At 42.3% G+C, this 17,227-nt stretch overlaps 1 protein-coding gene across 3 annotated transcripts; it reads left to right on the top strand.

The window, feature by feature from the left end:
* The first annotated feature begins 429 nt into the window (after positions 1-429).
* ZNF391 (zinc finger protein 391) lies at positions 430-16,140 on the top strand. 3 transcript variants are annotated; one of them, XM_075532945.1, is made up of 3 exons: positions 430-574; positions 3,971-4,098; positions 10,679-16,140. In XM_075532945.1, the coding sequence occupies exon 3, from the start codon at positions 10,740-10,742 to the stop codon at positions 11,814-11,816; it is 1,077 nt and encodes a 358-aa protein (XP_075389060.1). In that variant the 5' UTR covers positions 430-574; positions 3,971-4,098; positions 10,679-10,739; the 3' UTR covers positions 11,817-16,140. The 3 variants fall into 3 exon arrangements, with proteins under 3 accessions (XP_075389060.1, XP_075389058.1, XP_075389055.1); XM_075532943.1 differs by lacking the exon at positions 3,971-4,098; XM_075532940.1 differs by lacking the exon at positions 3,971-4,098 and having other exon boundaries at positions 430-740.
* The last annotated feature ends 1,087 nt before the right edge of the window (positions 16,141-17,227 follow it).

Raw genomic sequence — 17,227 nt, 5'->3', positions numbered from 1 at the left:
CTTTTTCTTGTTTTTTTAAAAAACCACGTTTTTATAAGCCACTGTTTTGAGCTATCGTTTGCAGAGCGCATAAAGCCTCCAGCCCTAATCTCGCAGTTTTGCACGCAATCAAAACAAAACAAATCCACTATGGCGGAGTGATTCGGGCGTAGGATCCTGTAGATCAGGCAGAGTAGAACTGGACCTTAGGTTATCCATAGTTCTAAATCTATTTGTTTAAATTAAATTTAATTTAATTATTCTAAGTCTTTACAGAAGCCAACAGTCGTAGGAGCGATCTGGTGTGTTGAACCGCCCGCTTGTACGTTCGTAGCCACGCTTAACCCCTGCGCCACCAGGGCTTTGCAAAGACCTCCAGGAAAGCCCGTCGGAGCGCCGCCTAGCGGCCCGGAGCTTAGGCGCATGCGCACAGCCTCGCCTGCCGACCGGGACCTGCGGTTTCGACGCTCCCCTGCTGTCAACCTTGCCGGCACTGTCACGTCCGGGCGATGAAGGACCCGGCCACCACATGGAGACGGGAATGACCAACGTTCTGCGTGGAAGGGTTGCTCCGACCCTGGGAATGTTGGTGAACGTAAGCCGAACAGCGGGCGGAGGCGCGGGTTCCCCTTTAATCCTTCCGGCTTTCCCTGACGCGGCGCGCTCGGGTTCCGTCCCCGGCGCAGGTTCAGGCGCGGGCCGGGATGGGCCGGGGCGCCGAGGCCCCAGGGCCTGGGGCGGGCCTGGAGGCTCTGATTGAGGTATGGAAGCACCCGGTTCCTTTGGAGGAGACGCGTGAGCGGGCCACGGGGGCGGGGGGTGAGTTACAGATGGCGCGAGGGGCGCCTCCCCAGGTAGGACGAGGCGCAGCGTCTCCGGACAGCAAGTAGCCTGCGGCGGGCCGGCTGGCCCTGCCCAGTACCCCTGCTGGCTTTCCCAGGTGTGCCCGGAGCGAGAGTACTTGCCGCATCCCCGAGGTGTTCCCGGAGCGAGAGTGCGTGTCCCCAGCCCCCCAGGTGTGCCCAGGAACGAGAGTGCGTGCCGCAGCCCGCCAGGTGTGCCCGGAGCGAGAGTGCGTTCCGCAGACCCCAGGTGTGCCCGGAACGAGAGTGCGTGTCGCCAGCCCCCCAGGTGTGCCCAGGAACGAGAGTGCGTGCCGCAGACCCCAGGTGTGCCCGGAACGAGAGTGCGTGCCGCTAGCCCTCCAGGTGTGCCCGGGAGCGAGAGTGCGTGTCGCCAGCCCCCCAGGTGTGCCCAGGAACGAGAGTGCGTGCCGCTAGCCCTCCAGGTGTGCCCGGGAGCGAGAGTGCGTGCCGCAGACCCCAGGTGTGCCCGGAACGAGAGTGCGTGCCGCAGCCCCCCAGGTGTGCCCGGGAGCGAGAGTGCGTGCCGCAGCCCTCCGGTTAGGCGAAGGAGGGTTCAGGATGGGTGTGCCCAGGTGCTCACCGTGTGCTTCGAGTTTTTACATGCATTTCATGTATTTAATCTTCGCCCAAACCCCGTGAGATAATGTAGGGCAATCGCCTCTCCAAATTACGGAGAAGGCATCGAGACTGCGTGAGTTCCAAACTCATGTCAAATTCACCGTGTGGAATCAGTTCTGACCCTTAGCGACCCTCGCTATAAAGCGTTAGGTTATGGAGCTGTTATTTCGTGTTAGCCTTTATTTTATGTTTCTGATGCCAGTGGGTTGTTGGTGGCACTTAAATACTTCAGGTGTTATTTACAGGCGAATGCATGAACAAATAAATAATGTGTACCTTTATGCGTGCATTTGTTATTTTGAAGCAATTTACATGAGCACTGTTGTTTGAAGCTCACCTCTTGGTAGAGTCGAAACTCTTGCTAGCATGATTGAATGGAGGAAGCCAGGCCTTCATGGTGATTCCTGTATACATTTGGCTAAGGGTCCGGGAAACAGTCAACCTAGTTAAACAAGCTGAGAGAAGGGCTATTTCAGAACCTGGTGCCTTTCAAATGAGGTCACTTCTCCAGATTGAGAACTCAAGAAAACCTCAAGCTCACTGCCACCAGTCCCACACAGCAGCTAGGTTGAAGGGAGGAGGAAGTAAGGGAGACTCCTTCCTGGATCAGGAACTGATGATGGGTGGAAGGGGCACTGTCAAAAGAAATTCAGGTGAGATTGTTCCGGTAACAGAAGGTGGGCCTGACCGGTCAGAGAAGGAGCAGATGGCTCTGCTGGTGTTGCAGTGCTTGGTGATTCTTGTACTTATAGAATAATGATTTAGCAGAGATGTAGATTTATAAAGCACTGAGGGAGAGGTGGCCCAAATAACTAAAATGTGAGGAAGAACGAAGAGAGCACTTCCCACATCATGGTGGATGAACTTGGGTAAGAGTGGGGCCTTGACCTTGTGGAGATGCTGGCCTCCTGGCTTCTCTGAAATATGTTTGGAGGTCTCCCTGAGGCATCTGTCACATCTTTGAGCCCATCTGTCCCCATTCATGTACATCCTCCAAAACCAGGAAAAAGAAAGCACCTTGTGCTCTGAGTCAGCTACTTCTCAAGGGCCTTGTGAAAATTCTCTGAGGGCATCCTTCTTAAAATGTTGTTAGTTGCCACCCAGTTAGTGAGAGAGCTCTTGGTGGCCTCACGTTTAGCAGAATGAAATGCTGCCCAGTCATGCACTATCTTCATGTTATGCTTAAAGCCACTGTTGTGGCAAGTGTGTCTTTTGAGTGACTTCTCATCTAAGAGGATTATCTCCCAGCACTAATGGATGGTATTCTGTAGCCCTCGATAGAGTTCCCATTGGCAAATTTTTGGAAGCATTTCACTAGGCCTGCCTTAGATTAGAAGCACCACTGAAATCTGTCCACCGTAACTGACCCTGCTGGTATTTGAAATATCAGTGGTATAGTTTTCAGCACCAGGACAACAAACAACCCCCCGCCCCCGCCAAGTATGAAATACTGACAGACAGATGGTGGTCCTCAAATGTACACCATCCCAGTTTTCAAATTAATGTTGTAAGGTGAGCTTAGGTTAAATATGAGGCTCTTATTTTCAAAATACCGTGTCATCTTCAGGAGCCATGGTGGTATATGGATTACTCGTTGGACTGTGATCAGCTTCTCCAGAGAAAGACTGGGCTTTTTACTTCCATAAACAGCTATACTCTGGGAAACCCACAGGAATCACTACGTATGAGCCAGCATTGACTCCATGGTAGTGAGTTTGGTGTTTGGTTTGCCATCTTTTAACCTCTCATGTTCACAAAATTTTGAGAAAAAACAAGTACTGGTAATGCTTTTTAACAAAAAACAAAACCTCTTGCTATCAAGTCAGATATGACTCGTGGTGACTCCATGAAGGCTCTTCATAGGTTTTATTACCTCCTTTTACAAACGGAGGTAAATTTTTCAGAAAGCTGAGTTTTGACCCTCAGGAGGAAGTATGGGGGCTCCTGCCACTTTCCCTGTAGACTCTTCTCACATGTAAAAAAGTTGACAACTAGGTGGAATTGTATGCCTCAGATCACCTGGGAGTATAGAAAGATTTGGCCCAGAGCCAACCCTTTTACCTTCACACATTAAAGGAAATAGGAATTTAAACCCAGCTACTGTGCTTTTCTTTGTCTATAGAAGTTACTCTAGGGCATACATCTTATCTTTCAGTACTTCAGGTTGTATTCATCTGCTCCAAGGTAGACATTAACTGCTAGGCTGGAAATTCTGGGTACCTCAAAGATAAGACAACTTTTTCTCTTTCCTCAGCTCTGCCCTTGGTGAAGAAGTATGCCAAGAGGAGGCAGAAGAGGGAAGGGTCATTGTTTACCTTACTGTAAGATATCTCCTGTGCAAATTTAGGATCCTTCCCTCTCACCAGATAATATTTATTTCTATTATCCTAGAACTTCCCTTCTTTGATGAGACTGCCAATTTTTTCCCGCGTGTGGGACTGTTCCTTATTTGTCAAGCACTGTTCTTAGTGTCTTTCCCCACTCTCTTCACTCTATTTCATCAGTAGGTGGTTGAAGAACACAGCTTTATTGACCTCTATCTTGAATGGTTCAGTTGGAACATGGATGTATATCACATGCCTCTGGGAATTTGAAAACTACTAGATTCATTCCACTTGCATCCCCTTGGAAATGGGTATGTGCCTCAGATTTTAGGATATTAAATAAACTGGCAGGAATCCTATAGCTTTGGACTATACACTCAAACCCAATCTCAGATGAAGAGACACGAAGCCCAAGTTGATTGGTTTCTATGTAACTACCAACAAAGCTATGGACAAAATTCCGATTTTCAGTTTAATGCTTCTCCATGTGATGGTTCTTTGAATTGTGCTAGGAAGTTACTTGCACTGAGGTGTAACTTCAGTGGCGTGTGGAGAGTCTATGTCTTATGTTACAGAGAGAGAGATTTTGTTTATAAATAATTTTATTGGGGGCTCTTGCAGCTCTTATAACAATCCATACATCAATTGTATCAAGCACATTTGTACATCTGCTGCTATCATTTTTAAAACATGTCCTTTCTACTTGAGCCAATGATAGCTTCTCATTTTTCCCTCCTTCCATCCTCATGAATGTTTGATAAATTATAAATTATTATTCTTCACGGGAGCAAATGAATGGGGAGGAAAAGAGGGTAGAGCACATCCTAGCCCACCAGGCCTGCAGGACGATATCCCCGCTGTGAACAGCCAATGCATAGAATGGACCATATGATTGATCCCACTATGAGACACTCATAGACACTCACTCACCCATGGCCCTATGGGGGACAACATTGGAGACTTAGTGTCTGGATTGTCCCAGACTGACCCTGCAACACAGAGGCAAAACACTAAAGGCATGTGGCAGAGTATCGGAGGAGCAGAGCAGGGAGCTCCCGAGGGAGTGCAAAGGATAGTCTCAGGGGCCAGAGTGTGGCACCCCATCGGACTTGACTGGAGGACACGCCTAGAGGTCAAAAAACAGACCTTGATCTATTTACAGGGTTTTCTTTCTTTTTAAATTTTTTTCTTTTTAAAATTAATTTATTCTTTTCTGGCTCATTGGTTTTCATTTTTGTTGTCATCGTTGTGTTCTCCTTTGTTGCTTAGTCTTGCTTTGCCTTTTTTGGGGTGCATATTATTATCTCTGCACATCCATTTAGATAAGATAGGCTGGATGAACAGTCTAGAGGAGAAAACAACAGGACCAACGGTTCTGGGGGGACATGGGGGAGGGGAAGGCGGGGCAGGGGAAGGAGGTGGTGTTGACCAACCCAGGGACAAGGGAACAACAAGTGATCCAAAATTAGTGGCAAGGAGGGTGTGAGAGGCCTGGTAGGGATTCAGCAAGGGCAATGTAACCCAGAGAAATAACTGAAACCCAAACGAAGGCTGAGCATGATAGTGGGACAAGAGGAAAGTAAAAGGAAATAGAAGAAAGAAGTAGGAGACAAAGGGTATTTATAGAGGTCAAAATACAGGCATGTACATATGTAAACATTTATATAGGAGGATGGAGAAATAGATCTATGTGCATATATTTCTAGGTTTAGTATTAAGGCAGCAGATGGACATTGGACCTCCACTCAAGTACTTACTCAATACGAGAACATTTTGTTCTCTTAAATTGGCATTCCATGATGCACACCTTCCCAACATGATTGCTAAAGACAAATGTGTGCATAAACAAAGGTGGTGAAGAAAGCTGATGGTGCCAGGCTATCAAAAGATATAACGTCTGGGGTCTTAAAGGCTTGAAGATAAACAAGCAGCCATCTAGCTCAGAAGCATCAAGCCCACATGGAAGAAGCACACTAGGTGCTGAAGGGAACAGTTATCAGGCATCAAAGAACAAAAAATCATATTGCGTACTTACCTCCCAAATAAGATCACTGAAGACAAATGGGTGTATAAGCAAATATGGTGAAGAAAGCTGATGGTGCCTGGCTATCAAAAGATATAGTGTCTGGGGTCTTAAAGGCTTGAAGGTAAACAAGCAGCCATCTAACTCACAAGCAACAAAGCCCAAATGGAAAAAGCACACCCGCCTGTGTGACCATGAGGTGTCGAAGGTCTCAGGTATCAGACATCAAAGAACAAAAAATCACATCATTGTAAATGACGGTGAGTGCAGAGTGGAGACCCAAAGCCCATCTGTAGGCAACTGGACACCTCCTTACAGAAGGGGGGTGAGGAGGAGACAAGCTAGTCAGGGTGCAGTGTAGCAACGATGAAACATACAACTTTCCTCTAGTTCTTAAATGCTTCCTCCCCCCACTATCATGATCCAATTCTACCTTACAAATCTGGCTAGACCAGAGGGTGTACATTGATACAGATAGGAACTGGGAATCTAGGGCGGATGACCCCTTCAGGACCAGTGGTGAGAGTGGTATACCAGGAGGGTGGAGGGAAGGTGAGGTAGAAAGGGGGAATTGATTACAAGGATCTACATATAACCTCCTCCCTGGGGGATGGACAACAGAAAAGTCGAACAGTATAAGATATGACAAAATAATTTATAAATTATCAAGGGCTCATGAGGGAGGGGGCAGTGGGAAGGGAGGGGGAAATGAGCTGACATCAAGGGCTCAAGTAGAAAGCAAAGTTTTGAGAATGATGATGGCAGCAAATGTATAAATGTGTTTGACACAATGAATTGTGTACATTGTCTGCTGTCTCCCTTCACCCACATTTCTGTTGTTCGTTCCCCTGTGGTGGGGGAGTTTATATCAATTCTTGCAATCGGTTCCCCCACTACTCCTTCCTCCACTACCTTCCCCCTAATCTCGTAGTATCCCTATTCCCATTACTGTACCTGAGGGGTTTATCTGTCCTGGATTCCATGTGTCAAGAGCTCTTATCTCTACCAGTGTGCATGTTCCAGTCTCGCTTGGTTGGTAAGGTAGAACTGGGGTCATGATAATAGGTAGTGAGGAAACATTACAAAACTAGAGGAATGTTGTGTGTTTTGTTGGTGCTACTCTGCACTCTGGCTGACTTGTCCCTTCCTTGTGACCTTCCTGTGAGGGGATGTCCAATTGTCTACAGATGGTCTTTGGGTCTCCACCACAACCTCCCTCAATTTCATCAATATAATTGTTTGTTTTAGGTCTTCTGATACCTGATCCCATTGACACCCCATGATCACACAGGCTTGTGTGCTTCTTTTATATGGACTTTGCTGCTTCCCTGTTGGATAGCTGCTTGTTTAACTTCAAGCCTTTAAGACCCCACATGCTATATCTTTTAATAGCCAGACACATCAGCTTTCTTCACCACATTTACTTATGCGCCCATTTTGTCTTCAGTGATTATGTAGGGAAGGTGAGCATCACAGAATGGCAGGTTATTAGAACAAAGTGTTCTTGTGTTGAGGGAAGGCTTGAGTAGAAGCCTAATGTCCATCTGCTTTCTTAATACTTAATATATGTATATATGTACAATAGGCCTACATCCCTATTATTACATATTAATATATGTACATGCTTATATTTATACCTCTATAAATGTCTTTGCCTTCTAGTGCTTTCCTCTATTTGCTTTTCCTTTTCTCCTGTCCCACTATCATGTTCCACCTTCAGTCAGCTCTCAGTGATCCCTCTTGGCTACATTGCCCTTGATCGAACCCCACCAGGCATTCTGTGCCCTCTTTGTCATTGATTTTAGATCTCTTGTTTTCCCCCTGTTTGTTGACCCCCATCTCCTTTCTACTCTTTCCCCCTCTCCCTGTCCCCCCAGAACTGTCAGTTTGGTTGTTTTCTCCTTGAGATTGTTTATCTTGCCTATCTTATTTAGATAGATATGAAAAAGAAGAAGAAATGGCCTATAAATAGTTCCAAGTCTGTCTGCTGACCCTTATGTATGTTTTACGATGGAGTCTGATGAGGTGCCAAACCCTGCACTCCAAGTCTCAAGTTTATTTTGGGGATTCCTCAGGGACTTCATTCTGTTTGCTCCCTTCATGTGTGTGTATGTGTGTGTGTCTGGGTGGGGTGGAATGTGTGTGTGTCAGACCTGGCACAATTCCCACACTTTATCTCCAGGGCTGTCCCCTGAAGCACTGTGGGCCATTTGGGGGATGTCATGTCTCATGGTGGAGCCAGCGCTACAGTACTCTCTGTACAGTACTTCAAGCAGGAGAGTTGTCCTCAGGGCTTGGTGGGCTGAAATGTTCTCTCTCTCTCTCTCTATTCCCCTCCCTCCCTCCCTCTCTCCCTTCCTCTTGGTTTTCTCCTGTGTGGTCTGGGCCAACCCACCACCCTCCTCTATAGTGCAATCTTCTGGTGAGTGGTCAACATAACTGGAATTGTACTTAGCCCCACAAACCTCTCTGTTAATTCTGTGCTTCATGCTGGTATGTTGCCCTCAAGGCTTGGTGTACCAGGTTGAGGTCTGGTCCCTCTCTCCCTTCCCTCTTAATTTTCTAATCTGACAGCAGGAGCACTGGGTGGGCGATTCTACCTGGATGTCTGGATATTATCTTGGAACCTCTCTGATAGGGCTTTTAGTGATTGGTGCTCACTGTAGCATCCCAAGGATTATCACTGCTGGGATAGTTTCTTGGCCATTTAGGGACCACAAGAATGGACAGTGATGCAGGTACCCTTTCTCTTCATTTTGAGAGGCAGTCAGTGCTGAATAGTGTAGTGAATTTTTTTTCCTTTTTAAAACATTTTATTAGGGGCTCATACAACTCTTATCACAATCCATGCATTTACATACATCAATTGTATAAAGCACATCTGTACATTCTTTGCCCTAATCATTTTCTTTTTTTTTCTTTCCTTTTTTTACATTTTATTAGGGGCTCATACAACTCTTATCACAATCCACACATATACATACATCAATTGTATAAAGCACATCCGCACATTCTTTGCCCTAATCACTCTCAAAGCATTTGCTCTCCACTTAAGCCCTCTGCATCAGTTCCTCTTTTTCCCCCCCTCCCTCCCCGTAGTGAATTTGAGTCCAAAATTTATCACTCCGTGTTGGGCCTAATTAACATCTCTGTGCCTCAGCATCTTCATTTGTATTACAGAAATAATGGTAGATAATAACCCTATCCAAGTTGTTGTGATAAAGAAATAAGTTAATATTCATAAAATGCTTAAAACAGGCAGACCCAAAGAAGGGTTTATCTCAGAGACCTCACCTCTAAGTTTCACAGTTTGGCTCTTTATTTTTTTTTAAATTTCCAATGTAACAAATTTCCCCAATGGAGTTCCTATGTGTTTATCATGAATGTCTAATACTATCTGGTAATCTTGATATATATATCCTTAAGGAAGATGCTAGACAGTGTAAGACATGGCAAAAATAATCATTTATAAATTATCAAGGGTTCATGAGGGAAGGGAATGGGGAGGGAGGGAAAAAATGAGCTGATACCAAGGGGTCAAGTAGAAAGCAAATGTTTTGAGAATGATGATGGCAACAAATGTACAAATGTGCTTGACATGATGGATGGATGTTTAGATTGTGATAAGAGTTCCATGAGCCCCTGATATAATAATTAAGAAATATAAAAAGCTATTATTCAACTTGTCAAGTACCACAAAGTTTTAAAAACACTTATTCTTGGGCCTCATAAAATTTGCTAGGTCTGAGGCAAGGCCAAAATATCTGGAATAATAAGTTCTATAGGTAGTTTTGGGGTGGAAAAATATAACTTATCTTATAGAATACAATGTTAACCCCTTTCAGAGACTCCTTTTCTTGAGTCCCTCCTGCCATAATTCCGGTGAAAGTCAGACTTAACCTTTATTTGTGTATCAAAGCATTGAGAGTGAGCTGTGAATAGTTCTGTGTCTCCAGGACCAACAGCCTTGTGTTTAATCATTTCCAATTAGTAGGAATCCCAGTATGTGAATTGGACATGATCATCAACTTGAAGGGTGAACAACTGTGGATATTGAATCTTCAGAGAGCTGAAGAAAAGATGGTCCCAATATCCTATCTGAGTGAATTGTATCTTTAAAAGACCACCAAACTGACAGTTATGAGATTTGAGTTCTAGTCTCAGCTCTTAAAAAATTTTAGGTGACGTGGTAAAGTTACTTAAGTAATTGTCTATCAAGTGAGCTTGGCCAAGTTGAGCAATAACTTCAGTTAAATCTCTGAGCCTATGACTGTAGATTTGTTTAAAAGAACAACTAAACTAGTCAGAAGAGTTGAGAGGTAGATGGGAGATCACAGTGTTGTAATTAATATTTATGACATTATGTCTTCCTTCAGATAGTCCAAGAAAATAGTCGCATTTAAGTTTGATACATTTTTTGCCTTTTTTTGGTGTGTGTGTATGTGTGACTTTTCTATACTTGAGAGTCTTTACTTTTCTAATCCTTTTCCTTTTGCATTCTTGTGATTGATTAGCCTTGGTAGCTCGTTTTACCTTTTAATTGCTTAATCTCTCTTCACCAGAAAGTATTTCCATTGGAGACGGGGGTGGTGGGGGGTGGTGGGTGGTGGTGGGGGGTGTAGATAGGGGAAGAAGAGGCACTTAGCATATTACTCAGTCATTCTTCCCATATTTCTTGATTTCTTTGTGCATACCCACTGCAAATACTCTTCTACATCTTTACATTTCTTCCACGGTCACTTTTTATTTTCTCCCCAGATTAAAATTGCTAATATACTTGAATTTCAAATTTGTTGAAATATTCTGAATTTTTGCTTCTGTATTCCCACAATGGACACAGGTAACTGTGCGCTTTAAATGTCTTTCAGATTGGAGAATTTGAATGGAAACCAAAGCATCAATACTAATCAGGCTATTTTTAAAGAACTAATGTGTTCAGGAAGAACAATGGAAAGTCTACGAGGAAATATGGATGGAGACATCTGTAAAAGTGAAGGCCAATTAACAAAGCATACACAAAGTACTACACAGGAGAAATGTTTTTTTGAGCAAACAAAAGTACAAAATGTGTCAGTGACCCTGAAGAAAATTTCTACTAGCGAGAGAGACTCTGAATCCAGTGAATTTAGTCTGAGGTCACACATTGATATACAACAAAAAATTTCAAAGGAAGATAGAGCACACACATCTAGGAAAAATTCCAAAGATAATTCAGACTTTACAAAACATCAGAAACTCTTCCCACAAAAGAAACTTTGTAAATGCAATGGATGTATAAAGTCCTTTGGTTACCAGTCAGACTTCATTGTACACAGAATTTATGGTGGAGAAAAGTCTCTTGAATGCAATGAATGTGGAAAACCTTTTAGCCGAAGTACACACCTTATTGAACATCAAAGAACTCACACTGGAGAGAAACCTTATGAATGCAGTGAATGTGGAAAAGCTTTTAGTCGGAGTACATATCTTAGTCTACACCAGAGAATCCATACTGGAGAGAAACCTTATGAATGTAGTGAATGTGGAAAATCCTTTAGGCGGAGCACTAACCTTAGCCAACATCAGCGAACTCATACTCAAGAAAAGCCTTACAAATGTGAAGAATGTGGGAAAGCCTTCAGTGATCGTTCAACCATAATTCAGCATCAACGAATACACACAGGAGAGAACCCCTATGTATGCAGTGAATGTGGGAAATCTTTCAGTTGGATCTCATCTCTTATTGAACATCAGAGAATACACAGTGGAGAGAACCCTTACAAATGCAGTGACTGTGGGAAAGTGTTCAGTAGAAGTTCGTCCCTTACTGAACATCAGAGAATCCACACTGGGGAAAAACCTCATGAGTGCAGAGAGTGTGGAAAAGGTTTCAGTCGGAGTTCATCCCTTATTATCCACCAGAGAACTCATACTGGAGAGAAGCCTTACAAATGTAATGACTGTGGGAAAGCATTCAGTCAGAGTTCAACTCTAATCAGACATCAACAACTTCACACGAAGGAGTAGTACCTGAGCTTTTTTTGTTTTGTTTTTAACGTTAGCACAATAGCACATGAGACTCCTTTAAAGATTTGTGGAAAATGAATTAAATTGTGTCAGTATGGATTGACTAGAAAAACAAATTCGTAGACACTATATGTATATAAGGAAAAAAGCTTTATATAAAGCAGTGGTTCTCAACCTGTGGGTCATGACACCTTTGGGGGGGTCAAACGACGCTTTCACAGGGGTCACTTGATTGATAGCAGTAGCAAAATTACAGTTATGAAGTAGCAACAAGAATAATTTTATGGTTGGGGGGGTTCACCACAACATGCGGAACTATATTTAAGTGTCATGGCATTAGGAAGGTTGAGAACCACTGATATAAAGAGTAATTGTATATTAAAAAAATATCCCAGCCCAGATCAAGTCCATAAGTCAAATATTAGCCCATATGTCCAATACCAGCCTATAAATTCCTCTTCAGACTCATGCAACATATGTAACGATGCCCCATGCAGGAAGATCATAGGCCAGTGGGTGAAAAGACTGTGGATCCAGTGGAAAAATCTCAGCACTGGCATGGGTCTCCATGTGGCTCCTCCAGCTCCAGGGCTCTGGTTTCATCAGTGTGTCTTCATGTGGCTTGTCAACAGAAAGACAGAAGAGAGGGTGTCTGGCCTTAACAAGCTGTTTATCTCTGTCGTGCCTCCAAATGAGGTTTGACAGACTAGTTTTCACCCCTTTCTCAAGTTGACAGTAGATTATGTAACTGCCACAAAAATTAATGGAGTTTTCTCACAAATTTAAAAAATTCCTACTGTCCACATAACTCTTCACAGATGGAATATAGATAACTTTTCTAGTTAATTACAAACTAATTTTAAACTTCCTTACCTTTTAAAAAAACTAATAAATGACCAATGTGTCAATGAGATGACTTTAAAAATCCAATATATCAAATGTTTCACATGTATCTTGTAGTTTCTCACTTTGTCTAGCCTTTGCGTCTGAGGCTCCCAGAAGGAATCAAGTGGCACAGAAGAGACAGCAGTTCCAATTCACCAGCTGCTCTGTGGGATCAAGAAGTAGCAGTTTGGTTCTGTAAAGATTACAGCCTTAGATGAGGCAGTTGTGCTCTGTCCTATTGGGTCAGTATGAGCTGGAATTGAGTTGATGGCAATTGATTTGTTTGGGGTTTATGAACAAGCAGGAAACCCTGTTTCTCATCCACATTAGCTTCTTCACTTGAAATTAAATCAGTGTGTGTGTGTGTGTGTGTGTGTGTGTGTGTGTGTGTGTGTGTGTGCGTGCACTCATATTTGCTTGCCCTAGTAGAAGAGAGGGATCTGGTTTCAGAGCAGGACTAAAAACTTCTTACCAATTTAAAGATAATAGTATTGAGGTAAGTTCAATTTAGAACTTATAAAGACACATTTTTCTCTTCTTCCCTACCTCTTCTTTTCTTATGACATACCAATAATAAACCACACTAGTTGTAGTGTTATTTGATCACATTTTTACCAAAAATTTCTTGAAAAACGTAGAAGTGTTAAGCTCCTCCACTATCCTAGAGAAAACAAAAGCTTCCAGTTGTTTTTTAAAAACAAACAAAACTCCACTGTATTTTATTTACAAAATCCATTAAACTTAAGCCCTCTCACATTTACCATGGCTGTTCCCCAGTCTTATAAAGTGATCTCTCAAAGACAGACACAGTACCTACTTCCCAATCATATTCTTGCTTGAATAACCAGAATTGGCACTTTAGTCCTTCTTTGAATGGGAGAGGGCACATTAAAACGTGAGCGTATTCTGAGGTACACATTTTTTTCTACTTTCTAGCATTTGTAATTCTATAAATGATCATCTCTATGACTTTGGTCAAGGATTAAATCAAAATATCATTTTATCAGGTCATGATATTTGAGGTTATTCAACTCGAGTATAAGCTTCTTGAGGGCAGAAATCATTTTTAGATACTATAGAACTGGGGTCCTCAAACTTTTTAGACAGGGGGCCAGTTCATTGCCCCTCAAACCCATTGGAGGGCCGGACTATAGTTTTAAAAAAACTATGAATAAATTCCTATGCACACTGCACATAATCTAATTTTGAAGTGAAAAACCAAATAGGGCAAAAACACCCAACAGGCCAGATAACTGTCCTCAGCAGGCCGCATGTGGCCCGCGGGCTGTAGTTTGAGGACCCCTGCTATAGAACATTGCAGGCTGCTAAGTAGCCACTAAATTTTCTGTGATTAATATTTATTGATTCTTTAGCTCCTATCATAAATTCACTAGACTATGTTTTCCTTAATTTTTTATTGAGCTATAATTAACATATAAATTTTGGTCACATCATGAAGGACTGTGCAGTCTGTGGGATCCAGCCCACATTTTAATGGGTCCTTAGGAGTAGTGTGTGAAATTAAGGAAAACATAAAAGAAGTGATGAGGTGACAGGAGCTTCTCACCCCAATGTTGGAATAAGAGGAAGAGAGCTAGTTTATTTAACAGTGAGTATACATAGTAGCCAGTGTGAAAGTCTTCATCAAGCACATATACAATAGAAAGGGCGAAGTGTGACTCTAAGAGAGCCTATATTTTTAGAAGAACACCTCAAAGGAAGCGTCTGGCAGGTGAGTGAACAATGGTGTCAATAGCTCCTTAAGAACAGTAAACAGCGGCAGATGTTTCTAGAGATAATCATCCTCTTAACAGTGCACGTGAGAAACCCAATGTTTGTAGGAGGTAACTATTTATAGAGGTTATATGTACAGAATATGTTCCCTGGAGAGGTGAATGCATCTGGACTTCACTGTAAGCACTAGGCAAATACAGAACAAAGGAGAAGCTAACTCCTAGCATGATAAAGACAAATGGAGCTTGCTTGACTGCTTTTAAAGATGGGCATCTTTCAGCCAAGTAGCAGGAGCCAGCCACCCCTAAAAGACAGCTTTACATTAGAATCTTAAAGGAGGGCAGCTGTGAAAGTCTTCTGAGCCCGGTGGTCATGAGCATAGAGATGAGACCCTTCACATTTTCATCTAGGTTTTCAACTTCCCACACCAATCATTACAATAAACTTTGGAGCTTCCCCACACCCTTTTTTTGGTGTGACCATTTTATTAGCACTTTATCCACATGTCATACAATTAAATAATCATCAAGAGTTGTACAATTCTTTATATATGTCATATATAGCATACCAATTCCATTCTAGAACAGTTTCCTCTTTGTAGTCATTGTTATTCACGCAATTATTATTTTTCTAATTGTGGCAAAAATATACACAACAGAATATTCTCCAATTCCACAGATTCTACTTGTAAAATTCAGTATCATTAATTATACTCTGTGCTATACAGCTATTATTGATATACTGTTACAAATTATTCTACCACTATTGATATAAATTCAATGCTCTCTACACAAAAACTCCCTTTCATCTTTGGTCAAGTTTGGTTTCTTTTCTCCCCCACCCCCCATGGTTTTGTTGATACAGTATTCACATATCATATACTTCCATGGTTGGGTTAGTCCAGGTTCACAAGAGAAACAAATTCAGTGACTATCGGGAGAGGGAGGAGTTTTATATAAAAGAGCAATGTATATTGAGAAAACATCCCAGCCCAGTCCAGATCAAGTCCACAAGTCCAATCTTAGCCCATATGCCCAATACTAGTCCATAAATTCCTCTTCAGACTCGCACAGCATATGCAATGGTGCTGAATGCAGGAAGATCACAGAATGGGGATCCAATGCCAGTGGGAGTATCTAATTGCTGGCTCCTCCAGCTCTCTGGATATCTTTTCTACAGAAAGGGGAAGCAGAGAGAGTGTGACCCACCTCCAGGGAGAAAGAGAGGAAGTTTCCAGAATACTCAAAGAAGGTCATGCCCTCAAGGGGATATCATCAGGCTGTGACCTGATTGATAGTCTAGACTCCACCCCTACACCTATTTATCAAGTTGCCGTGCAATTATATAACTACTACAATGGTTAAGTCACTTTTAAATTGAGTTGTGAAATCGCAATCAGTTCTAGTGTTCCCTTCCCCAACAAATTCATTGTTTGTTCCCCAAGTCCCCTCACCCTCCCTAGCTCCTACTGCCTTCCCCCATATCCCCTATGAACCCTTGTGTCAGTTATGATCTCTGTGCTTCTACTATGTTTGTGCTTCATAAACTGGGAAACCCCCAAAAAAAACAATAAAACAAAAAATAAAGTGGTAAGAATAAAATAATAATATAAAGATAAAAATACAAATAATGAGTAAGAAAGAAAATATCACCATCAATATTTTTAAGCCAGGAAGGAAAATTTTGTCATGGAACCAGCAAGAAATTACTCTATTTCAAATGACTTAATGAGTAATTCTTTTTACTCCTACTGCTCCTGTTAAGTCCTTAGTACTTTAGGCCTAGTTTACTATAGTAGGTGTATTTTTTCCTGTTCTTGTATGTCTAACTTTATCTAGCTGCCTGACAAAGCTACTTTATTTTAAAAATATATTCCACAATTTCCCACTGTCCCCAGGAAAATGTTCAAACTCCTTCATCTTCATGGCATTCCATTCACACTCACTGCCATCAAGTCAATTATGATTCATAGTGATCCAATAGGACAGGGTAGAACTGCCCCGGCAAGTTTCCAAGACTAACTTCAAGAGTAGAAAATCTCATCTTCTCCTAAAGATCTGGCTGGTAGTTTCAAACAGCTGACCTTGAGGATAGCAGCCCAACATTTAACTACTAAGCTACCAGGGTTCCTCGGGCCGTACACATTTGGGTATGTTCACTTTATTTTCCATTACTTCTCAAAACAAAGACATGGTGCATATGAGCAGACCTATCCTTTTTCCCTCTTCTCATACTTGTTTTTTCCCCCAAAATTATTTCATGGCACAGTTGATGTGTTTTACTTTCTCCTTTACATCTCCAGAAGTCCTAGTCACTGGTTTTTAATGGCCCCACTTAAGTCCTAACTCCTTTATGATACTTTCAGTCTCATGTTTTCTTAGAAATATTTTGTAGTAATGAGCTACATTATTCTACTTCATTCCACACGTTCTTATTCTATTCTCAAATTCTTTCAAGTTGCATTTTTCCAACTTGAAACACTTGTTCAAGCTGCCTAGGAGTTAGAAATTATCTTAAATATCTTATAAGTACCAGGTAATAGTTCGATGCTGACTTGAACTCTAGTTTTAATTCAAACCAAAAGGGTTTAATTTAGCAGGGCTATCTCAGGACTTCTGAATGGAGAGAAAATCTCATAAAGATTTTGGACTCTTATTTTACATTGAATTATGGGTATTACTTCTTCTTGGACTATCTCTCCTTTAGAGTTCACAAAATACTGGGCTCTTGGCTTTCCACTTCATAAGGTTGTAAAGATTGAATTTATTCATGTAAGGTGATGAAAACAGTGC

This window comes from Tenrec ecaudatus, chromosome 1 (assembly GCF_050624435.1).
Source record: "Tenrec ecaudatus isolate mTenEca1 chromosome 1, mTenEca1.hap1, whole genome shotgun sequence".
NCBI lineage: Eukaryota > Metazoa > Chordata > Mammalia > Afrosoricida > Tenrecidae > Tenrec > Tenrec ecaudatus.
This window is presented reverse-complemented; position numbering and strand designations above follow the sequence as displayed.

Bases quoted from the DNA above. Each gene is read 5' to 3' on its own strand.
- ZNF391 (XM_075532943.1), top strand. From the start codon at position 10,740: ATGTGTTCAGGAAGAACAATGGAAAGTCTACGAGGAAATATGGATGGA.